The sequence below is a fragment of the Pinus tabuliformis genome, chromosome 2_1 (genome assembly GCF_031772625.1).
Source record: "Pinus tabuliformis cultivar Carrire ecotype Pingquan chromosome 2_1, CPIR1, whole genome shotgun sequence".
In the NCBI taxonomy this organism is placed as follows: Eukaryota; Viridiplantae; Streptophyta; class Pinopsida; order Pinales; family Pinaceae; genus Pinus; species Pinus tabuliformis.
The window spans coordinates 516,936,428-516,961,906 of NC_142299.1; the positions used below are offsets into that span (position 1 = coordinate 516,936,428).

General features: G+C 38.3%; 1 protein-coding gene across 1 annotated transcript in view; it reads left to right on the forward strand.

Moving 5' to 3' along the window:
- Window positions 1–366: 366 nt before the first annotated feature.
- LOC149201224 (uncharacterized) overlaps window positions 367–25,479 on the forward strand; it is a 102,381-nt gene continuing 77,268 nt past the window's right edge. Inside the window, exons 1-4 of the mRNA XM_089401228.1 lie at window positions 367–639; window positions 2,189–2,363; window positions 2,441–2,552; window positions 2,768–2,852. Coding sequence (XP_089257354.1) covers window positions 2,275–2,363; window positions 2,441–2,552; window positions 2,768–2,852 — 286 coding nt within the window. The 5' untranslated portion in view covers window positions 367–639; window positions 2,189–2,274. The remainder of the gene's footprint in view (window positions 640–2,188; window positions 2,364–2,440; window positions 2,553–2,767; window positions 2,853–25,479) is intronic.

The window sequence follows — 25,479 nt, forward strand, 5'->3', positions numbered from 1 at the left end:
AAATTTATGACGAGTTATCTAAATTAAAAATAAATTTACCATAATTTATTTAAATTAAAAATAAAATTATACTGTACCAAAAATCATTCTCGAACCAAGCATAAAAAAATGTTATAATGTTATATAAACCTTTTAACTTAATAAAATAAAATAAAAATAAAAATAATTATTAATTAAAACATTTTGATTAATAGTTTTTATTATTATTAATTATAAATAATTAATAATTAAACCACTTTCAATTCATCTTAACAACTCATGATTAAATATCTGGATGTCCTTAAATTTTGGACCCAAAAAGGTTTGCTTAATGACTAAGATGAATTTAAGGTAGGATTATTGAGACAATAGAATGTCTGGATGGTATTCGAATGTAAAGCAGCCGGGTTAAATATTTTCCCCCAGGGAAATAATCGGGTAAAGATTTGGAAAAATTTAATACTAGTTCCATCCCCGGAAAATCCCCTAATTCAAATGATGTTGTGAATAGCGGGAAAAAATGGTATCCTGTTCAACACAACAGTAGAACGGTTGTTAGTATTGCTAATTTGTCAGCAATTCTTCAACGAATTCAAAGTACGGCCGATTCTTCTTCGTTTTCTCTGCCTCCGACTTTCAGCTTTGAGGTCATTCGCCACTGTAAGGAAAACATTTGCAATTGCAAAGCAGAGAGAATGACATATTTTATGAAATCATATCCATTGTATTTAAAATTTTCCCGAAGAAAATCGATGTGTAATGTTGTCTTTTATAAATACCACTGTTAACATGTGATTTGATCTGCCCTGATTTCCTTATGCTGTGGTTTGGCGGCTTTGTTCGAATACGAAGGCATGGTTATGAGGGTTTATAGTGTCTTTATCAGTTCGGGAAATGAACTTGAACACGATTATATTTGTGATATGGAAAAATGCTTGGCTTTACAGGCTCATGGAAGTTATGGATTTGCAATTGTTTGATTTTATGAATATGGACTACCAAGATAATTGAAAAATTCTATGAAATCATTTGAACATAGGGTTACATTGGCTAATACAAAGGCTGCTGGATTAGCTCCAGTGGTTTAGGACTTTGGAATTCATGAATGAGGTTGCGGGGTTAATCCCCTAGGTCTGTCTCCATTGCTTGTCTCAATATGGCTACCGAGTCACCCGCCATAAACACTAGCGACGAGTTTACGGTGGGTACCATCTGTGAAATGTGGGGAAGTGCCCAGGGTTTCTCCGCCAGGTTTTCCCTACAGAAATATTGGCTAATACAGAGAGTCATTGATTGTGCTGCTGGCTTTTTATTCCCTCAAAACACCAGAAAATTTATCTGATATCAATTGCCCCTTTCCCTGTCCTGGTTCCCTTTTCCTTAGTAAACAAATTATGCTGCCAATTCTATTTATGTACATGCCTTTCACCTGTTTGTGCCTAAAAAACTATGCTGCGTCTTTATACAGTCTTTTTTGTTTTGATTGTGAAAATGCATCATATTTTATATTGAAATTCAACTTGCGTGTACATCGAAAGAATCATATCCAGGAGCCACGCATCCGTCACACCAAATACCCTGCCTTCAGTGGCAAGGAGGGCTAGCAAATCTGTCTTGGCTCCAATTGAGGGAGAATCTATAATGAAAAATGGCCATTCTGGGGTAAATCTCATTAGCCAAATCAGGCGTGAAGGTAGAAGCCTCTGCCAGATAGAAATGTGTACTTGTATTGTGCAGAGGTACAAGATATCAATGAGTCCAATAAAAGGAAATGCTGGTTAAGCTGATAACATCCCACACACTCCTTAGCCCGCTGTACCATTCACTTGTCTGCAAACACAATCCCTGCCAATGTAGTGGAGTGACAAAGGGAAGATTCAATAATTCTGTAGAAACCCAGTCCAAAACATCCTGCAACCTTGCAATTACAAAGTCATGCTAATATTTTCTAATGGTTACCAACATGGAAACTCATATGCTAAAAAATGTATCTATATCAACCTGTTTCCATTTAGCATTCTAATGAAGTGATTGATACCTAATGATGTCTTCAGCCGTTTATTAGAATCAAGGCACCAAATTGTGGTTTCATGATTAGTAATGCATTGTTTATCCAGTGGTTTATCTAGCATCATTCTTGGGGGTGCAGTTGTTGAAACTAAAGGTCTCATATTTACACACAATATCTTTAATGTGGCAATATCGCTAGATTTGGCAAGAAGTTCGGAAGGAAAGGAAGGAAGGTCAGTCAGCATTCAAGCAAACTCACAAATATTCAAGCTGGAAGAATCTCACATGGAACCTGGTGCAACCATTGCAAATGCAAACCAACTTCTTGTTGACAAAGATGTCAGTCCATCTATTGATCTTGACATTTGCCACAGGTATATCATCTCATACATTGTCTAGATTTGCCAATTACTGATTATTGCAAATCAATCTAAAATGTTTGTGATGATAGGCGTGTTGAGGAGTTGGTTAAATTACAAGGACAATTAAATGAACTCCGGGTGGAGGCAATGGCTACGGCAAAGTTAGAAATGTTTGATGATTCCTATTTGAGTAGACTTAAGGTAGGGTTCTTTGTTCGTTTTGTTGAGAATAATAAAATAACTAGGAAATATCTCTCAAAATGCTCAAGGCTATTCTTAGTGTTTTCATGTACAGCAAATTTTATTTCATAAGAATTGCTACATGCATTACTTAAATTGGGGTCATTCTTAGTTTCTCTTTGCAGTTTCCTACTCTCTTCATTACTATTTACTGACATGAAATTTTTTGTTATAAGAAAATGATTTCAGAGATGCAGTTGGAGTATATTGCTCATGTAGGAAAGGAAGATTGTTTGGAATACAATGGGATTGACAATCCTGGTATGCCCGTGCCTCCAAATTTTTTTCACTCCCTACAGTTTTTTAGGGTTATTCTTTACTATTTTAATATATTGTGTTCTTTGGTGGTCCTAAATTCAACAGTTTATATTTCTTGATATTTTAAAGTTCTGTTTTACAACTTTGTTTGAAGATGAAAATTTAAGGATATGTTAATATTCATGTAAGATGTCTCAACCAAACTTAAAGTCCGTTGGCTTACTTTTATCATAAAATTGGAAGCTCAATAAGTGATGACATTATTGCATCGTCATTATTCATGTTAATTTCGAGTCATATGAAATTGAAAGGTAAATGCGGGTATTGAAAAAAAATGTCTATCCTTGTAAATGTGGTGCACTATAGGGTATAAAGCAAGCGTGCATTTGATCCATAAATCTCAATATATGGGTTGTACATTTATTGCTAGGTTTTACATTTATTTTTGGGGGAAAACCTTGCGGGGAAATCCAACAATTGCTGCCTCACACTTGTGGATGACATCCCTAGTTAACTTGTTGGAGTAGACTATGGTGCCTAACCTAGGGGCTTTCTGTTGGGGCACTTGTGAGCATGGAACTAGTCAAATGCCCTACAACATTGGTGACCACTGGTTGAGCTAATCCCTTAAGCTCGCTAGGTTTCTGAAATTATATGGGAAAAATATCATATTAAGAAGTTTCATGTTAGAAATAACATCTACCACTTGTCAACTCTCTATAGTCATATTACTGGACATGATGAAGTTTTGGAACTTTTCCATGGAGTATTGCAAATTTCAACCTGTCTTCTTTAAGGTGACTCTATAACCTCTTGGGGTTCATTTGTAAAATTCCTTTGCAACCATTTCAATTCCTTTCATCCCATTGAAAAAGAGAAATTTGTTTGCAAAATTAGTTTTCTAGTCTATGGAAGGGAATGACTTGAGTTGGCAATTGACTACAACATTGAAATTCATAATCAGTTACAAGCGTAGAATGGTGTAGGCCCAACTTAATGGAGTTTCACCTTGATCCGCTTTAGGATTTTTGTTTGTTCTTTATTTGGATTTTGTAATTAGAAAGTTCTATAATATTAATGATACAAAATGGGGGCAAATCTAGCGATTCCCCTGTTGTAGTTTTGGTTCCTTCCTAATTAAGGTTAGACTTTAAATGCCAAGCCCATTTATATCTATTCTTAGGAGTGTTTCTCTACTTGCCAATTTCTTTGTAAGGTCTCATCACATGAATTTTTCACTGCATTAGTAATTTCAGATTTACATCTTTATACCCATGATTATTACTAGAATCTAAGACATTATATGCATGATTTGAGAGGATCGATATTGATTTTGTATCCTTGTTCGCCTAGCTGCCTTTGTAGATTCAATGTTCATTCTGCTTCTATTGTTATGGGTAGTTCAATTTATTTTTAGGTAGCTACATAAAGCAATGAATATATCTTTTTTTTAACAAATGCAAAGATTGCATTACAATCATGAAAATTCATCCAGGGCCTGAACTATATTGAGCAGCCACCACATTTTACAAGAATTGTTAGAATGACTTGTGGAATTTTTAGTTTTAAATTCATATTGTTAAAAAATTATGACCTTTCCAATCTCTCGAAGGTAGGTGCCTAAATGAAAATTGTCGACATTGGGGTTGTGTCTACATGGTTCATTGAGTCCACGAATGGTTTGTCATTATGGCCAACTATTTTTATGTCATTTTCATTTTTCTCTAGGAGGTCCTCTTCTTTGTTGCTCTCGATTTCCTCGAAAATGAGCTTGAAACCTTACAAATGTTGTAATTAGAACTGAAGTGTGGAAGTTGTTGTTCCTCCATCCCCTTTACTTTCTCCTTGGGTGTCTCAAGTTTCAAGTTTCAACTCATGTTTGTAATATTTGATTAGCTTGAGGTATCCGGATGGGCTTTGAGGTTGTCTTGTCTAGATATTTTATGATTCTAAGCCCTCTTAAACTTCTTATGGATCGCATGTCAATGCTAGACAATTAGTTATGAAAAACCAATCTTAATTGCCTTGAAGACTTGAAGTTCTCTTCAAAATTGGAGGCTATGGAATTTTCAATTCTTGTGACTGCAAGCTTGATAGCTCTAGAGAAGAACATGAATTGAAGCAAACTTATCTAGAAACTTCTATTTATGATGGTGAATTACGAGCTGTCTTGCATTTAACTCAATGATGCTTTCTGTCTAGCTTGTCCATTCTTTCATAAAGCTTTAGATGATGTGTGTGAAGGAGTTAAACTTATTTTCATCTTTGAGGCGAGCAAAGTGTGTTGTGTTGCCTAACATGATCTAATGCAACCTTGGCCTTGTTGTTTATGATCCCTATGACAACGGTCAATCTACAATGTGTTGAACACATCTAATGTCATGATTATTTGTCGATTGCTGCAAATCTTTTAGGGAGACACACATAAATTATGTAGTGTTCAGGGCAAATCCTAGGCCCGATTGAAAGGTTAGGTAATGATTCCCCTCAAGGTGGTAGACAAAACCCTATCCTTTGCTCCCATTAAAGAAGAGGAAGAGATAATCCTTAGGATTATTATTTGTCATCTCGAGTAGGTGTCTTTTTGCTGCTATTGGTCCAATTCAATATAGGTTAGTTGTGTTGATTTTTGGTAGCATCGGATGTGCTCTAAGCCTCAAAATTTGTAGGGAAGCTTGGACACATGTATTCCAGAATATCCAGAAATCGTTTTGGGAAATTCCACTCGGAGAAGGTATTATTAAAATTTTTAATTATTTTTAATGGATGCCTAAGTCTAAACTTAGGAAATTAAAATAATTAAAGGGTATTAATTAAACTGGGGGTGAAACTTCTAGAAGAATACGAGGATCAAGCCAAAATGATTTGAGCCATTGATTAGAATCTAATCTGGGTCGTTGATTGATCAACGAGAGGATTATAAGAAGAGGCTTGATGGGCATTTGGAAGACACATCGAGTGAGATATCACAAATCAATTTTTTCAAGAGAGCAACGTAGCAGTTGCCGAAGAAGAGATCGAAGTGATTTCTTGCAGTGAGGGGTAGGGATAGTTTCTGGAGGAAGATTTCCTGATTTGGGGATACATTGCAGAGGAGGCAGAGAGAGATCCAGAAGAGGCAACGTAGGGCCACGCCGAGGCAGCGCAAAGCCTGAGAGGAGATCCGAAATTTGCTAGAGAATCGAGTTCTAGAGCTAGAAGCCGGGGTGTGAGACCGGGAGGGCAGAAAGTTGAAGTTCCAGAGGAAAATTAATCAGCTAGAAGTCGTGACGCAGTCTCCACCAGTCGTGACGCAAAGCAACACAGAAACTGCGCAGAGGTAGCTAGGGGCTAGCCATTGAGTGGCTGGATCAGTACTGGATCGCTAGTGATAGTGTGAGGTATATCTCACTCATCTCTCTGTCAGTCAGATTCTCTGTATTGGATAGCTAGTAAGGCATCCAAAGATTGTATTTAGAAAACTACTGCTTAATAATACAAACCCTCAACTGCTGCACCGGTTTTCCCACATTGGGTTTTTCCGGGGACATTTGTCCAAAAACAACGGTGTCACTTGTGTTGTGTATTTCTTTCTTGCTCAATTCTTGTTTCCGCATATAATTTTAATTGGTGAAGGCTGCAGTGTATTAGTTTCGGTATTTGCTGTAGGATGCAGTAAATAATTTGTTCAGAAATTTAACAAATAGAAGAAACTTAATTAGTTGCTGCAGTAGAAATTTGGGTCTCCAAATTTTTACAGTTGAGTAACAATGCCTTCTCTTCTTAAAGTGTTCCAATTTCTTGAGTTTTATGATAATTTTCTTCCGTTGACTTTCTAATTTGACACTTGACTTTTATGATCGCTCTTCTTAAGTCATATGGTTCCTTTGAAAAAAATGATTTTATTAATATTCCAAACTGCAGGCATTGCATCTTAGTGGTAAATTCTGGATATCGTGAAGAAGGGGCTTCTGGAAATTCCAGAAAGTAGAATAGGAATAGGAGAGGAGAGAAAGCCATAAAGGTCCTGGTTGAGACAGGCCACAAGTACAATAGGAATATGGATGAATGCGAGGGAGTAGCCCAACTCTATGAATGTTGAAAAGGAGCTGGTCATAAGATTCCCGCTGTCCAACAGTTGGGTGCTACAGAGTCTGCACTGTTTGAATTTGAAACAATGTTGTTGTGAATATTATGACAAAATGATCTTAACCAGAAGATTGTTCTGAGATTTTTTAGTTGAGAAACCTAGGACAAGAAAACAGGGCTTAAATCCAATTTATTGGACACCATAGGCAGATAATTGCAATGCCACATCTGTGCCCAGGAAACCTGTGATTGAATGAGAATCAATTTCTGGTTTGTGGACAATCATCTGATAGGAGTATGAAAATTTCTTAATACGTTTCATGGGCTAGCCCCTTTCATCTTTTTAATGATGTGACGTTGACGTTGGTGGAACTGACTAATTGAATCTTAAGTACTTGTGAATGAGCAAATGCTTATGCGTGATGACGCAAGGAATAATTTATCCTAACATGACAGATTCAGAGGATGTGATGGCCTTCAATTGTTTGCATAGACCATAGAATCATAGATAGATAAGTGCGATGCAACATCTGTGCCCAAGAAACGTGTGATTGAATAAGAACCAGTTTCACACGGATCAGCCTTTTGAAATGTTGCGATGCAACATCTGTGCCCAAGAAACGTGTGATTGAACAAGAGCAATGATCACAAGGATCAGCCTTTTGAAATGTTGCATTTCTTGGGTTTTTGACATGAAGGCTTTGCTTGTTGTAATGCTGTTGCTGGAAATACAATATTTAAATTACTATAAACCAAAATAAAAACCCGTCATACAAAACCCATGTTTGGAGTTGCAACTAGTACAACATATTTAGATTTAGCGCAATACAAAAATAATGGATGGGAAAAATGACCATATTGTCCAATCATCAATGACCATGATTATCAAAATTGAAGATATATGCTTGGAATATCCTTGAATTCTACCCAAAACATCCTGAACTCTATCTGGAACATCTTTGAAATTTTCTGAAATATCATGTGGATGACCAACGTGTCCCCAAGTCCTTGTTGAAGTCCCTGCAGTTTGGGGATGTTTCCTAGGGGTCCCCAAGTCTTGGAAACACTGAAATGATGGGTATTTGTTTTTTTGGGGTAACAAAGCACCTTCCAACCCTTGAGTATACTCAGGAATTGTCAGAGGGTATTGTCGCTATCTTAGGGCATAGATACTGTAATATCAATATTAAAGATTTCTTCAAATTTCTTGTCCATTAGGTCCTGTTGCCTCAAAATCTAGCAAGTCTTGTGAGAGGCCCACAAGACAAGGGCTAGACCAAGATACAACAATGAGATGGAGGCTATTGTCACCTCAACACTCCATCCCCTGTTCTTTAGTGGAGTTTCACCACAAGGGAGGCTTCTTGGTTTTGGTCACCAAATAGATATTCTTAGGCAATAGTTCAAAGGCAAATGCTTTGATAGACTCAAGTAAGGCAGTCAGACTAAGGACAAGGCTCTATCCAGTGAAACAAGGAATAATGTGCTCTCCAAGAAACTTATCAAGAGTACTTATAACCTAGGGTTTGTGTAATTTGTTGAGTGAAGTTGTTGGCTTCTTGATTCTTTCTCGGCGAACTCCCAGATTTTGTTGACCTGCAAGACCAACTTGATCCTTTCCTTCTAAGGACTATAGTTGGACAACCCCTCCAACTTGTCCTCTATTGGAGACCTGCCTGCAACTTCGACATTGTAGTGAGCCCTTCACTTACAACGTGACCAACTCCCTCTCATGCTGTACTTCGCTGCGCACAACTTTGATTTACTTACTTCCAAAGTAGCTCAAACACGCTTTGATACCATGTTGAATTTCCATGACCTTGGGTCTAGGTTAGAGTCTTAAAATCACTAACGCTACCAAACCAAGAATCTCAACCATAAACTACTTTGCACAATGGAAATATAAAGCAATAAATCACATATGCACAAATATACACACTTTTTAACAAAATTGTACAATCCCAATCTTCGTTATATTAAACCAAATATGAATAATACAATAGTCTATGGTATACAAGATACAATGACAAACTTTGTTGCAACTTCGATGTCGTATCTTGTCTTGCCGGTCCTTCACTTCCGTATTGCTCACTAGTAGTGCCTTAGTCCATCAAGGCCACTACACATCGAGACTCCAGGAGGGTTGCCACCTAATACTGATGCATGTCACTTCTGCTGCTTGTACACGAGCTCATAAATTTGCTAATTCCCATGCTCCAATCTGCCCTCTAGTAGCCTCTTTCATCCATCAAAGAGCTACTCATAAGGCTGCAAACGTCACCCAATCACGCACCAAACAACGTTCTTCTTGTGTGCTGCTCTAGGGCTACTTTGGATAACCAACACACTGCCCTCCAATCAGATCAATGGCCACCAATATTACGTTGTCAATTCTGCTCCTAGGAAGACTCTTCACCTCCTTGGAAAGTCCTCCACACAGCACCAACAGGTTGCTAGAAAAACTGATCCAAAACAAGTCAAATCTTTGACTCAATACAAGACACAAATGTTGCTCCAAGTCTGTAGTACTGTTGTCCCTGGTTAGGGCATTGGCACATTGCAACAACCCTTACTTTTCCACCCAAACAACCCTTAATTAACTGCGGCCTAGTCAAGGGAGTATGCCCTGATTTCGTGTTGCTTTTCTGGGCTTATACCACCCTCAAATAGTCCAGCGTAGGCACCTTTTTGAGGTGGTATGGCTTCAGCCTATCACAACTATCCTCCTGTACCTACGACCCACACAAAAATAGAGATAACACACCTTAAAGCTGCCCCACAGACCTGCGTTGACCTCTGTTGAAACTCGACTGTCAAGCTAGCTCCTTGGCCCTCTAACAGTAGCTTAGATACCCTTCAACGAGCCCTAAAACAGTGCCCAACTGCCTCGCTATCTTTGCCTCTTTGCTGTGTCCTCAACAGAACTTTCAGCTCCCTTGACTGAGTTCTTCTTCACCTTCAATGAGCTTTTGTATTGCACTTTTGGATGGTAAACAACATCACTTCACCCTTTATTTATGTCCAACAAAGGGGCTCCAACGAATAGATAAAGGGACACATCTATTGGCTATACATCTAGCCTACATGACTTGAAAACCAATAATTAATTGTCAACTTCTAAAATTCATTTCTCCACTTCTACAACTCAGAATTCAACGATTCTTGAAGTGTTGGATTCTCCTTTCCTCCCTTTATCGTCACATGCCATCACATGTAGAAATGTGCCTTCGGAATTGCCCCAAACACTAAGTCACAGGACACGTCCTCCAAGGTCCCGTGTCCTGTATTTTACGTGTCGGACACGAAAACGGCCCTAAAACGTGTCGAAAACGTTTTTCATCGTGTCCTGTAAAATGTAAAACTTATTCGCCGGTTTTCGTCGTGTCCTGCATCTGGAAAATGCGTATTCCGTTGATAGAAAACGTTGCCTGCATAAGCTGCAATTTTTTTTAAAGAAACAAATAATTTTTGAGTGAGGCAGCTTAATGATCAAGTCTAGGCCCTAGTATTGATATGCTATTCATGGTAATGTTAAATTCTTAAAGTAAAAGTGACATTCTCCTTAATATTCATTTTCATCTTTTTACTTAAATTTTTAACATAACCATGAAATGACTCAGGATGTTTGAGAGTGGTTCCGGCCTCATTGGATTTCATATGGAGAAAGTAGAATTTTAGATTTCATTCAAAATGCAGCAGACTTATCAGTTTTTCAGGATTTCAGGATTGGGAGATTGTAATGTTTCCAAGTGACACCACCTGCCCGGGCTACCCCTGCCACCAGTAGAGGACGTGGTCTACCTCCTATAGCTCCTACTTCTAGTTCTTTAGCTTCTAGAGCATAGCAAACTCCACTGCCAACTCCACCAGCACCAGCATCTACATCTAGAGGGAAAGGGAAAGCTGTGGCATTTTCTCGCAAGAGGGGCAGAGGAAATCAATAGGATTAGACTTTAGTTATTTTCTTATGTGCTTGTAAGTTGTACATGAACAATGAACATTGAATATTCAAGAATCAAGACCAAGCATATCACATTCTAATTTCTAAATAGTAAATTTTGATTCTATTTATTTTTTTAAAGTGAATATGAACTTTGAGAAGTAATTATATTTTAATTTGATTAGATAAGCTGCAACCTGCAATTTAATATGGATAAAAAACTATATTTCGGTATATATTCCAGGTCGCTGTGTTTTGTATTGAATACTCGTATTTACGTGTCCTCCGTGTCTCGTGTCCTCGTGTCATATGACTTAGCCCAAACATGATTGGGTGCAAAACCCCATACTTGGGTTCCAAGCCCACAAGTGACCCTTGTGGTGCTTTGTCCTCCAAACTCTGAACCCTAGGGCTTGGAATACCTCCCAAGCTACACAAATCAACATGCTAGTGCTACTACTTCTACAGTTGCAGTTGGAGATGACAATGAGGAGGAGGAGGAGCCATGGGTTTCCTTGTTTGACTCTGATTCAGAGTGTGAGCTAGATGATGCTGGCTTCTCTAGCAGTAGTGAGTAGTACTGGTGACTAGTGATGTTGTACAATTTACTTTTGTTGTAGAGGCCATTTAGAGCCTCCTTGGTTATGTGTTTTTGTTTTGATCTCTATATCATGTATGTATTGGACAGTTCACTGGTTGCCATTTTGATATAATGGATATATTCATGAGCCTACTTTTATCATATGTTGCCTTCTCTCTATATTCTAATGCTTTGTGTTTGGAAACATGAATGAAAATCTTTAAAATTACGTTTTTCATAAAAAATAAATATTTAATGTATTTTTTACAATAACCAAGTCATTGAAATCAAATCGACTAAGTCGATACCGAGTCAGAGTCAGAGTCGACCCTCGGCCGGTTCCGAACCCGAGTTGGACTTTTAAAACATTGGGCCCAAGGCCTTGTAGCACACTTGCCCAAGTTGCCAAAAATTCTCCAATGATTATGCCACCCGAAAATACGAACTTTGAGCCAATTTTCTTTGCAAAACACACCAAGTATTCAGTCCAAAAAATTTAGAGATGAACAAAGAGAAAAATAGGGCCAAGGAAGGCTAGCATTAGGCTCAATAGGGCTAGCGTTTGGCTAGAGAAAACCTAGGAGGCCTCGCGGCTAGGGATTAAGGCTAAGGAAGGGCTAAAAGGTGTCAAAAGGAGGGACAAAATGGAGAGCGAAGGCTTGGAAGGGAGGCCGAGAGGACGACGAAGGATATCAAGGGTTGGAGAGGGCTTTAAAGACCATGACAAGCCCCTTAGGGCAGCTGTCTAGGGTCAAGGAGGGGGACTGAGGCCTTCTAAGCCCACGACAAGGCCAAAAAAGGCCTTAAACTTCAACGCAAATCCAAGGGAGGAGGTCAAGGCCCTTAGGGGCTTATGACCAACCTCAATGAGACTAAAAACGATGATGCTGGGGCCACAAAGGCTGACGCAGGGCTAGGAGAGGATGATGCTGGCCCTGGAGAGGGTAGATTCAGGCCCGGGAAGCCCAAAAAATTGAAATGCTTGCTCCAAAAGATTAATTTGCTTAAGATCTGCAATTTTCTTCAGATTTTCTTCAATAGCTGACCTTGTAAAATTTTGGAGGCTAGATCTTGCCCTCAAGGGCCTAGATCTAACTCTAATCCAACTCTTCTCACTTGATTTCACCTGCATAAATGATTTTATAAATACCCAAAACCCTAATATATACAAAAATCTCAAAACCCCAAAACCCCATTTACAAAAATAATTTACAAAATATATTATACAAATTCATTTACAGATGTACAAATATACAATGCTTTAAGAAAAGGAATTTTGAGAAATATATTTTTTTAAAGATTTTTTGACAAATGGCTAAGTATACTTTAGAAAATAAATGCAAGCTACAACCTTAGTGAAGTGAGATAAACCATAAAAATATTTGAAGTCCAAACAAGGTCAACCTACGTCCACAATTTGTGAACTTGGAGCCCAAGGACTGGGGAACCTACGAACACTATATAGTTCTTCACGTATAAACTGTTAGAACAACAATGAATTAGATCATCTAAGATAAGCCCAACGCTTATCAATAGAGTGTTTCTATCATTTACAATGAAATAACTATTTAATTAAAATTTAAATACAATATAGGAATGCCTGTACCCAACACATATTACAAATCAATAAACAATAAACACCATGACCTACACCCCAAAGTCTTTATTATGATTCAAAAAACGTTCCTAGCAGGACAATAGCATTGCATCAACTTTTCTGTGGAATTTTCTTAGCCAAACGTTAGATGGCTTGAGACACAAATGACGCTTAATTTATAGATAAATCCTCCAAGTGGAAAAATAACAGTTAGTAGGCTTGATCCTCGTCAAAATAATCTTGGCAGTCGAAAAATATTTGATCATCTTTTAATCTCCACTGTTGAAAATATATGTTTTTGAGGAATTTTCGAATTTCTCATTTAACACATTTTTTTATTAGCTCCAAGGGGTTAAATTTTCTTGAAATTTCCAATATTTCCTTGTTGGGGGGCCTAAAAAAATTAATTTCTTTGATACCCACGAATTTTTCCACTTGGAAAATTTAATTTCTCTAAGACTCTAAATTTTGACTCTAATTAATTAAATTTAAGTCTTAGAATTTTAATTTATTTTTGCCAAAAAATTTAATTAATTAACACTTGAGGGGATTAATAATTTTTCCACCCTCTAATATTTTAGCCATGGTGTCTAAGTATGAGAGACCATGCACTAAAATATTTTTTACATAAGATAATTACAATTCAACCCTCAAAGGGGGAACACCCGTTTGGTATAGACCCTCAAATTACACACCCAATTCTGTGACACAATATGATCTAGTAGACCAAGTGATTTGTAATAAAATAATTTAGCCAACTAGCTTAAATTATTCTCAAACCACTTTTACATAAGACTCAACTAAAACACTAGGACTCACCTAAGACTTTGACGAAGAATTTCACCCTAGCTTTGGGGTGAGGTTGGAGGGAAAAACTCTGCCAACCATCCATGTTTAGAAACATAGATGAGTCAGTGAGACGAAAAACCTCCTAGGATGAAACTCTTGCCAAAATAATAGGCTTACCTAGGTTGTTACATACATATACGATCTTACTAACATCATTTACATTATAAATTTGCAGAATAGGTTTACAAAGACTGAATGAACTGATGATTGATGATCTGATATTTGAAATTTTTTTGGCATATCCGCTTCCTTAGAATTTTGACAAAAAGTGTCCAACAGGGCTTATTTTTAGGTATCCTTGTATGTGTTTTTTGGCAGTAATTCTTTGTGATAGAATCTCCGGTAGGTCTGTGATAGACCTGAGGTATAAACCAGTGAAAGGAGGGCGAGTTTGTGGTGCGTTCTGTGGTAATAAAGTAGGGACAACGAGGAGTGTGGTAGGAATGCGCTGTAGTAGCCCTAACCTCGATAAGTTGGAGACAAGCTTCTATAAATGAGTCTTGGACACACTTGTGGAAACCTGTGGAGGAGTCTAACTGCAAGTGTAGAAGGGACTATTAAGGTGTGAAGCTCTATCCAGAATAATGTGGAGTTTGTGGTATATATGATCAGTCTTTGAAAAGTAGATTGGTGTGGATTGTAGGGAATGTGCTTGTCGCAGGTGCAGGAATGCGCTGTAGTAGCCCTAACCTCGATAAGTTGGAGATAAGCTTCTATAAATGAGTCTTGTACACACTTGTGGAAACCTATGGAGGAGTCTATCTGCACGTGTAGAAGGTACTATTAAGGTGTGAAGCTCTATCCAGAATAATATGGAGTTTGTGGTATATATGATCAGTCTTTGAAAAGTAGATTGGTGTGGATTGTAGGGAATGTGCTTGTCGCAGGTGCAATGAGCTTGTATCCACAGGTTACTCAGACCAAGAGGTGCAAACTTGAAGATAAAACAAAATTTTGCAATGGTATTGGTGTTTTATTGAGCTACAGTGGGAAAGGTATAGTGATAAAGACAAAGCACTGTGACAGTAGCAACATCAATAGTGACAATTGCAGACCAATGATTAACATGGTTTGAGTAGGACCAGATGAGCTAAAAACAATTGAAGACAAGGGAAGTGTAGGACAATGACTGTGATCAATCTTGAAGGAGTAAACTTGAGGGTTGCATGGTTGATGACGATTCATTGAATATTTGAGGACCAAAAGGTTGTTGACAACAAATATAAGAAACAAGTTGATGTTGAGTTGGTGCCCAACTAGGAGATTGGTGTATCTTGTGGGTTGTTGCCAATGAATTCTGCTGAGTTGGTGCTCATCTAGGAGATTGTTGTCTCCTATGGGTTGGTGCCCACGAATTCTATTGAGTTAGTGCTCAACTAGGGGATTGGTATCTCTCGTAGGTTGGTGCCTACGAAAGTTATAAGTTGGTGCTTATAGAGGATTGGTGTCCTCACTAGCTAATGTTATAAATTGAAGATCATTTACATGTGTTTCTCCTTCAAGTTTTGACTTGCACTATTGATCTCTATATTCATATATTATGAATGATTGATTATGTGATGTGAATTCAATTTCAAGATTAAGCAAGTTAAAATTGTTAAAAGTAATGAAATACTAATTCACCCCCATCTCAGCATTTCCAACATAATATCCTACGAGAGGCACTCTTAGGCATATAAGGCCAAGAAAGGGCTTGCTAGATAGGTGTGATCAACAAGGAGCCACAAGCCTTAAAAAATCCCCAAGTTGAAGCATTAATGCTAGACTAGGGTTTTCCTAGGGAAAAATTGCTTAGGGTTTGTGACATCAGCACTAGGGAGGCTATTCCAACTGTGAGAAAGGGGAAGATTTTGATGTTATAAGGTTCAACTAGCAAGAAGAGCCTCAAAACCAGATAAGGACTTGACCTTAGTTGAATTCGGCCGTATGCCCTAGCCCTAGTGGTTTGCCTTGAATCGCATGAAATTTTAGGGCGAAGATTTTATGGCCAAAAATTTTAGGGTTAAAATTTTAGGACTCGAAATTTTAGGGCCAAAATTTCAGGACGAGAAGCAAAAGGATATTTTTGAAGTTTTTGATTTTTGACCATCTATGTGGGAACCCAATGCCTACTTCTTGGGTGATGGAGTCTAAGGGAAAAATTACTATGGAGATATCAAACCCTAGAAGGGAGTAAGGAGGGAAACACTAGTTTTCCTCTTTCAAAACCCTAGCTATCATTCTATGAGGGGATAAAATCAAGAAAAAAGCTCTCTAGGAGGTTCTCAAGGGATGTTCAAGATTCTCCAATTAAAACATACAATATTTTACCAAAATTTCATATAAAGATATGCAATTGAACAAGAACATAGAAAACCCTAGCAAATATATTGCATGCAATAATCATTAAAAGATATTCAACAAAAATACTCACAAGATATCCATGAACAATCCTTCATTATCCCAAAGTGATGTCTCCACAACAAGGACTAGTCTCCAATAGCAAAAATATCCACAAAGATCACATCTCCACAAGAGTACAAGGCTACAAGAGCTAGGCCAAAATCTCTAAGGAGGCCAAAATAGTCCACAAGTGATGATGAAATGTAAGAATGAGGTGACCTTTATTTATATGAGGTCTACCTCATCTAATTTTAGCTAATGAAGCCCCTAAACAATTTTGATAATGAGTAAACATAAAATAATCCTTGGGTTACAAGCCAACCCACTAGCTCAATGTGAAAATATGCCAAAATAGACCCTCATGTGTGAGTTGTAACCATCTAAATGATGATGTCATGCCCTTTTTGGGCTCCAAATGCCATGTTACAGTGAGATGAAGGCTGAAGGTGTCTCCATGTATCATGGTTATCCATCATTTGAGGAATATTCCTCAATTTCGACCTCAAAACAACTTCAAAAGTCCCAAATCTAGCGGGGTGCCCCCATGTCATCTCCATGGGTGTTTAATGGTTAATGTAGTGCTCCTCCTATCCAATGTTAGGGCTCCATCAGATGTATTAAGCCCACCCTAGTAATCTCATGGAAGACCATCCTCATTCGGGCTTTGAATCATGGCATGCCCATTAGGTAGTGTCAAGGCCAGCCTGGGGGCATGCTAGGTCCGCTGGTGCAGTCATCAAGAATCCTTTGTGCTGGGTCAAAGAGGATCAACGTCGGAGGCTTTTGGGGACTGTTTTAGGGCTATTTCCTTCACGCCTGCGAGAAAACTAGGGTACCTATTGCAACAACTAAGATCGAATTGCAGAAGTCAAGTTATGACATCATTTGGCATACGTTGCAAGCCAAGTTTCCAAGAGGAAAGGATCATTTCGAGCGAAGGAGAAAAGAGGAATAAATCACCATCTTTCACACACTTGCAAGAGCTAGGGTTTCTACAAAGCTGTTGGGGGTTGAAGTTGCTGGAGAAGCTGTTGGGGTCGAAGTTGCAGAGATTGCTAGGGTCGAAGTTGCTAGATCAAGGAGGAAGGATTGACTTGGTCTTGGAGGGGACTTTGACATGGGTCCCAGGTCTTGGAATTTGTCATATGAACATTCTATAAGAAGAGAAGAATTCTAGTGGGTTTTCCTCTCAAGAGGAAAGGTTTTGGCCTTGGATGATAGCCTATATCTTGTGTCCTCTTGTCTCATTGATCTTCATTGTTTTATAGCTGTTTGATGATAGAAAACACAATAATAATCAAGTTAAAGAAGAAGCTAATCGAGTTAAGTAAAAAGACATCGCAAGCAGTTATCAAAATAAGAAAAATCACCTAATCTAGTTGCCCTTAGATTTCTCAACATGGTATCAGAGCTAAGGTGACAATTCAAGAAGAGGCAACTTGAAGATCATATCATTGAAGAAGGATACATAAGGGCCGAGCACAAGGAAATCATTGAAGAGGTCTAAGGAGCTTCAAAGAGTACTCATCTCAAAAGATCACATCATCACAAGGAGAAGAAGACCTCAAAGACCCTACCTCCACTCAAAGAAAGAAGGACTACACATTTGAAGCATCTTGAAGTCTCCATATTCTACATTTCTACATCCCAAGGAAGCAAGAAGAAGCATTGCCATCATCATTAAAGAAATCAAGGTGATTTCCCTCTATTTGAAGAAAGGATCACATCTCAAACATACTTGAAGAAAGACATCTCTAGAAGAAGAAGTACTGTCATCATTAAGGAAGCAAACATCATCAATCATCATCAAAATTAAGAAGTTATCAAGTTGAAGATATGATCACCAAAGGAGCATCTTCACTTGACAAGTAAGTATCTTTATATCTATGTCTGATTCTACTATCTAAATGACTCCATTCTGCAAGGAAAGCAATAAATTGGTTGGGTCATCAAATTTCCTTGCGTGGGTTAAGGGTTCAATCTCCAAACCATCACAAGAGGAAGCTCAACACTATCGAAGTATATGAAAGGGGAAATAAGGGCTCAAAGAATCCTCATAGAATTAATCAAGGATTCCCTCATTCCTTATGTAGCAAAATTGGAGAAATCAAAAGAAATCTATGATAAGCTAGTAGAATTGTTCCCTATAAGCATCGTTGGAGAAGATATATCTTTGAGAATTGAGCTATACAAGATGAAGGTATCAAAGGAAGAAGGGATATCCTCATACCTTATGAGGGTGTCACAAATAAGAGACCAACTACAAGAGTTGGGGGAAATAATGTTTGATAAAGAAATGACCACCATTGTGCTCAATGCACTACCTGATGAATGGGGCAACTTTGTATCAAGTATCTATGGAAAGAAGGAAGCCACTCCATTCAGTGAACTTTGGTCATTATGTAAGATTGAAGAAACTAGGTTGAAGGCAAAGAGCGATGTTGGATCAAACGAACAAGTTCAAGCATATGTTGCCATGGCCAAGAGAAAAGGAAAGTTTGGAAAGTTTGGTCCTCAGAAAAAGAAGAAGATTGATATGTCAAAAATACAATGCTATGAATGTAATGAATATGGGCACTTTAAAAGGAATTGTCCCAAACTCAAAAAGGACAACAAGAAGAGAAAGGAAAGAAATGAAGCCCATGTTACCGAAGAAGTGGAAGAATTAGAAAAGAAGACAAAGAAGGAGGAAGTGAAATATCTCTACTATGACTGAGATAATCTCCTTCACTTAGTTCTTTTCAGTTTTATAGAAGATAGCATTCATGATGGGAAGCATCACTAACATCAAGATGCATTAGAGTTGAAATAGAGATGACATTGTCATAGAAGCTTGGAAAGAAAGCTGAAGTAGAAGTCTACATGGTTGTAGCAGTCATCATGATAGAAAGAAAGTAGTTCATGGCATCTCCATTGGAAGCATATAAGGACAACCGAAGTAGCAGTATATATGGTTGGAAGAAAGTCATCTAGCATGATAGAAGATAAAGAAAGGTCATCATACATCATCATTGGAAAGGAGCATTTGTAGAATGAGGATCATCGAGATCCTCCACTAGAATCTTTATGAGAAGGGTCACTTGGAAGAAGCAAGTGTCTCACAGATAGTCTATATTCCAACTTGTGTGGGATCCACTGGTTAAGAAGGATGATGATATGATGACAAAACTGTGCAGCATGTCAAGTTGGTTGGAGAACTCTCATCTTCAAGGAAGCTGCTGGAAGGAAGTCTAGATGACCAAGAAAAGGAAGAGGCATGGTAATAGACAGATAATGTCATGTCATCATACGATTGTAGATGGTATGGGTTAAGATGCTCTATCTCATGAGCATGATGAAAGAAGAAGAATCTCTTCCATTATAATGATGCATGAAGGCCTGTAGACAATGTGCCTTGAACTCTTCTACATATTGATAAGATGAAATTAACATAATATGACCTCATATGGAATGTGCGGTAGTTGATAATCATGGTTCCTATGTTGAAAGAACCATGTAAAGAAGATCTTGAGGAAAACAATATGTGAAGAAAGGAAGAAGAGTTCATGAAAGATGCAACTATAGTCACATAAGATAAGACGAGTGATCAACATCCAATAACTAGAGGAATTAGCTATCGCATCTCCATGAAGAAGGTATAAAGACACTGATAAAATCTGAAAAAGAAGAAGGCCCTTGATATTGAATGTCTTGGAGATGGAGTCACTCATGTGTAGGATGTTGATGTTGCATAATGCTGATGTCATGACGAAAGGCCATCATAAAAAGGTAATTTTGATTTGATGTTCATTTTATGTTTGAAATCATCTGGATCGGTTGAAACAGGGCTACCAAGAGAGAGTTGTAGATGTCACCTACAACTAGTACTCATGTGATTGGATGGAAGATCCTGAAAGAAACGTGACTTGGAAGAGGTAGCCGTATGAAGAAAAGCCAAATGTGGACTAGAAGATCACTTTTCGATGAAGAGAAAGATGACATGACTATTGGTTCAACCCTATGGTTCATTGAAGGAAAGTGATGGATGGTCGATGCCCTACGAAGAAGATCTAGAAGATGAAGGCTCCATGATGAAAAAGTTGAAGTTCATGACATCGAAAGGAGGATCCCTACATGAAGTTGATAATACCACGATTCTCACCAAAGAGTAGAGCGTTGTTGTTGGGAACAAGTCCCTAGTTAAGAGGGAGCTTGGGCAAGTCCCTGGTTAAGAGGGAGCTTGAGTATATTCCTTTTATAGGAACAAGTATACCCTCCCTAGTTGAGAGGGAGAGATAGACACATTATTCTTGTCTTCATGTTATGAAGAAAGAATGCAAGATTGGGTAAGCATCTGAGATTGATTCCGAGACTATTTGAGGATGTGGTATGGCATCTAATAGGCAAGAGTAGTCGAAGAGGAAATACCTTGAGGATGTGTTATTCCAAGACAGGAATTGTCCTAAAAGGACATGCCCTTTGAACACCCAGGTGGGGCATGTGCCTTGAGAGACAATGATAAGGAATAATTCGAAACGATCAAGAAATGATTTGGATTGATCCATTAAGGGATTAATGGCCGAAAATTCAAAGTCATTAGATTCAAGTGAAATTAGCGCCATCGCGTAGCGCTCAGGAAAACGATTCCAACACAACTTGAATGGCAAAATCCGACTACATATGAAGAAGTTATGCAAATTCAAAGCTTTTAGGGCAAACTCCAAAAGGTCAAAGTCAAAAGGTCAACACATGGTTCTAGAGGTCAAAGTCAACACATGGTTCCAGATCATGGTTCCACAGCTAAGGGTGTCAGGATGCCACATGGCATCACTAGATGGTGCCAAGTGGCAGACAACGATTGGAGCAAATGGACCAATATGATGTTGATAATTGGTGTTGACTAGGTGGCAATTGGCCCTACCAAAGGGTAACATGTGGCTTGTCTCGATTGATCAAAAGTTTGTTAACCGGACCGACAAACCGGACGGGATTTGATCCCAAGACCTTCGCATTACAAATCTGACACCTTCCATTGGGCTACGTTAGTGGCTTGTTAAATAACCTCTGTCGATTATATTTATTGTGGTTATGATATGGATTGGCATAAAAAAAGGTGGAGCCCGCCATGGTTGGCGGCTCTACCATATCTAACTCCGCCATAGTTATCAACTCATATCTATTCTTTGCCATAACTATCCAAACTCTGCCATACCTTTGCTATATCATAACAAATGCAATGGTGGATGGGTGTTAACGTATAAACGTGGCACATGGTGTTAAAAATGGCGCCAAAATATTCTTAATATAACATATGTTATATGTTGTGCATTAAAATGCTAACGTAATATATGGTGGAATGGTTCAAAAGTTACATGGGAGGATAATATGGAGGGATAAGGATATGTGGGAGTGGAATGTGGATATGGTGATAAACCATATCACATAAAAAAATATTTTTATTATATGCATTGAATCGTATCACACCACCACGGCAAAAAGGTCGAGATTTGACCCCCTGACTTCTCGTTTTTTTGTTATAAAATTTTGTGATTACACTACAATAGGTACAAGTTATATTTTCATGCAGCAAGAGGAGTGTTTATGCAGGTAGTGACAGACCATCGAGACAACCAAGCTTTGAAGAGACATTCCGGGAAAACTAGGAAGCCTTTTTCAAATCCGAAAGTTGCTACAGGATCCAGAGACAGAGCAGGACACAACAAAGTTAGTTTGGATTGTAGTTAAAGCATTTTATATGTACTTTGATGGATTTTGAAAACTTTGAATAAAAGGCCTCCCCATTAAAGACCGGGCTTGAAGAGGTAGGCTTTAAGATAGCTGAACTTTGTTATCAACTTGCTGGTGTCATTTTCTCTTATGTGTTTGGTTATTGCTCTTTATTTGCTGCTAATTTTTCTTTCATGTTGCCCATGTCTTTTAAATTGAGCTTTGTTTAACAATGATTTTAAATACATGCAAACACTTTTTAAAATGTTAATGAACCAGTACCAATTTTGATCGGGATTTCAAATCAATTGGGATCAGAGCGGTTATTGATAGTTTGGTTTAAGTGTGCATGATCACCAGGTGAAGGAGCATTTATCAAAGTAGACATGGCTAAAGGCTTGAAACAAGGAAGGATGCAAAATTTGGAGAACATTTACCACAACCTTCAACTGGAAAATGCAGGGCTCAAGAAACTACTCAAAGCTGCAAAAGACGGGAAGTGAACATTGCGTCTTGAGTTGGAAAAGGCCAAGAAAGAGCATGTTGGAGAAATTTTTGCTGTACCTCACGTAATCAGAAATGATGTGATGTGTGTACATTCAGAGAATACGTCATATGTGCCAGCCACTCAAGATGAGATTGGGGATACCTCCTATGCGCCAACCATGCAAGAAGATCGACAAGAATCTTCATCTGGTAGTAAGGCATGCGAGATGTCAGGTGAAAGAATGAACACAAAATCTTCATGACATGCATGTGCCAGAGACGATCATCCAAGGTATAATAAAGTTAATTGTTCCAACATTCTTTTGATTTTAGGAAGATTGGCGATGTGAAAAGTTTATGGCATAGAAAACCGTGCACTTTTTGTGGGTTGTCTAACCATTGCGTTGCCAAGTGTTGGAAGAGAAGAACTTTGTACAGGAAGATGATGGCCATGAGGAAGGAGGCAAAGTATGAAGAAAGTATTCCAAGTTTTCGTGATGAGAAGAAAGATCTGAGATGATCTTGCTTGTACTGCAAGAAAGATGGTCATGACAGAGAACACTGCTGGAAGCTACACCTTGAACAAAAGCCTAAGCAGTTCCAAGATCAGAAAAGGAAGCGAAAGGGCAAGTAGGAAGTGGATCGAACAACACAACAGAATCATGGACCTGAGTCCGAACATGAGACTCGTATTTTAGCAGTGGGAATGAGAAGTGAAAGCTTCCCACTCATGTCTGCGAAAGTGAGCAAAGAAGCTGATTTGAAGCAAGAAAGCGAGATGGTGGCCATAGGTAGATCTAACCATGCTATGCTTCAGGAGATAGCAACATTGTGACATGAGGTGTTGTTGTGCAGACTTGGCAAGAAGGGTAAAACAGATTGGTTTGTTCACATTAGCATCTTTGTTCTTATTATTGCTATTGATATGTTGTACATGGGTTATGGCGAAAGAAATAGAAACAGAAAGATGTGGAAATATGTAGACAACTAACAATGTGTTTTCAGTTGTGATGGTGGTTTTACTACTGATTGTGATGAAACGAGGGCACAGGACAAAATGGCTTGGTGATACAGGACAGGTGGAGGAACATTGTCTTCACGTCAAAACCAAGTAAAGCCTTTTGGTGGTCCAAAAGGTCTTAGTGGGGAGGAATGATTAGGAATAATCCGAAATGATCAAGAAATGATTCGGATTGATCCAAAAAGGGACTAATGGCCAAAAATTCAAAGTCATTGGATTAAAGTGAAATCAATGCCATTGCGTAGATCTCAGAAAAACGATTCCAACGCAACTTGAATGGGCAAAATCTGACTTCGTATGATGAAGTTATGCAAAGTCAAAGTATTCAGGGCAAACTCTAAAAATTCAAAGTCAATTGGTCAAAGTCAAAGGGTCAACACATGGTTCTAAAGGTCAAAGTCAATGCATGGTTCCACATCTCAGGATTTTGCGTTGCCACGTGGCATCACCAGATGGCGCCAAGTGGCAGACAACGATTGTAGTAGATGGACCAATATGATGTTTACAAGTGGCGCTGATTGGGTGACAATTGGCCCTACCAGAGGGCAACACGCGGCTTGTCTCGGTTGGTCAAAAGTTTGTTAAGTGGACCAACGGATCGGACGGGATTCGATCCCAAGACCTTTGCATTACAAATCCCACGCCTTACCATTGGGCTACGTTAGTGGCTTGTTAAATAACCTCCGTCATTTATATTTATTGTGGTTACGGTATGGATTGGCATGAAAAAAGGTGGAGCCCGCCATTGTTGGCGGCTTCGCCATATCTAACTCCGCCATACATATCTATTCGCCATAGTTATCAACCCATATCTATTCTCTGCCATAACTATCCAAACTTCGCCATACCTCTGCTATATCATGACAAATGCAATGGTGGATGGGTGTTAACATATAAATGTGGCACAAGGTGTTCAAAAGGGCGCCAAAATCTTTTTAATATATCATATATTATATGATGTGCATTAAAATGCCAACGTAATATATGGTTTAATGGTTCAAATGTTACGTGGGAGGATAATATGGAGGGATAAGGATACATGGGAGTGAAATGTGGATATGGTGATAAACAATATCACGTAAAAAAAGATTTTTATTATATGCATTGAATCGTATCACACCACCATGGCGGGGAGGTCAAGATTTGACCCCCTGACCTCTCGTTTTTTGTTATAAAATTTTGCCATTGCACCACAAGAGGTACAAGTTGTATTTTAATGCAGCAAAAGGAGTGTTTATGTAGGTAGTGATAGACTAGCGAGACAACTAAATTTTGGAGAGACATTCCGGGCAAATCAGGGAGCCTTTTCCAAATCCGAAAGTTGCTATAGGATCCATAGACAGAGCAGAACACAATAGAGTCAATTTGGATTGTAGTTAAAGAATTTTTATATGTACTTTTGATGGATTTTGAAAACTTTGAATAAAAAGGCCTCCCCATTAAAGACCAGGCCTAAAGAGGTAGGCTTGAAGATAGCCGAACTCTGTTATCAATGTGTTGGTGTCATTTTCTCTTATGCGTTTGGTTATTGCTCTTTATTTGCTGCTAATTTTCCTTTCAAGTTGCTTATGTCTTTTAAATTGATCTTTGTTTAACGGTGATTTTAAATACATGCAAACACTTTTTAAAAAGTTAATGAACTAGTATCAATTTCGATTGTGATTTCGGATCAGACAATGATGATGGTGTCTATCAGTCATTTGTCTCGCCAACATTGTGCTCTGATCTTGTGGAGAGATAGAGCTGTTAGTCAAGGCCTTGCTTTGTGACAATGCTGGTTGGTATAATGAGATGCAATGAGATAAGTTGAATTAATAGCTTATGAGATGGCTTGCCAATCCGACTCTTATGAGAATTATTTAGTTTGAGAATAACCAAGTACCTTGTATGAATTATGAATACCTCCCTAGTTAAGAGGGAGTGTTGAAATATGTAAATAGGTTCGGTTTTCATAATGACATATGTAATCATGATTTTATGTATTTGATGTAAATAATAAAA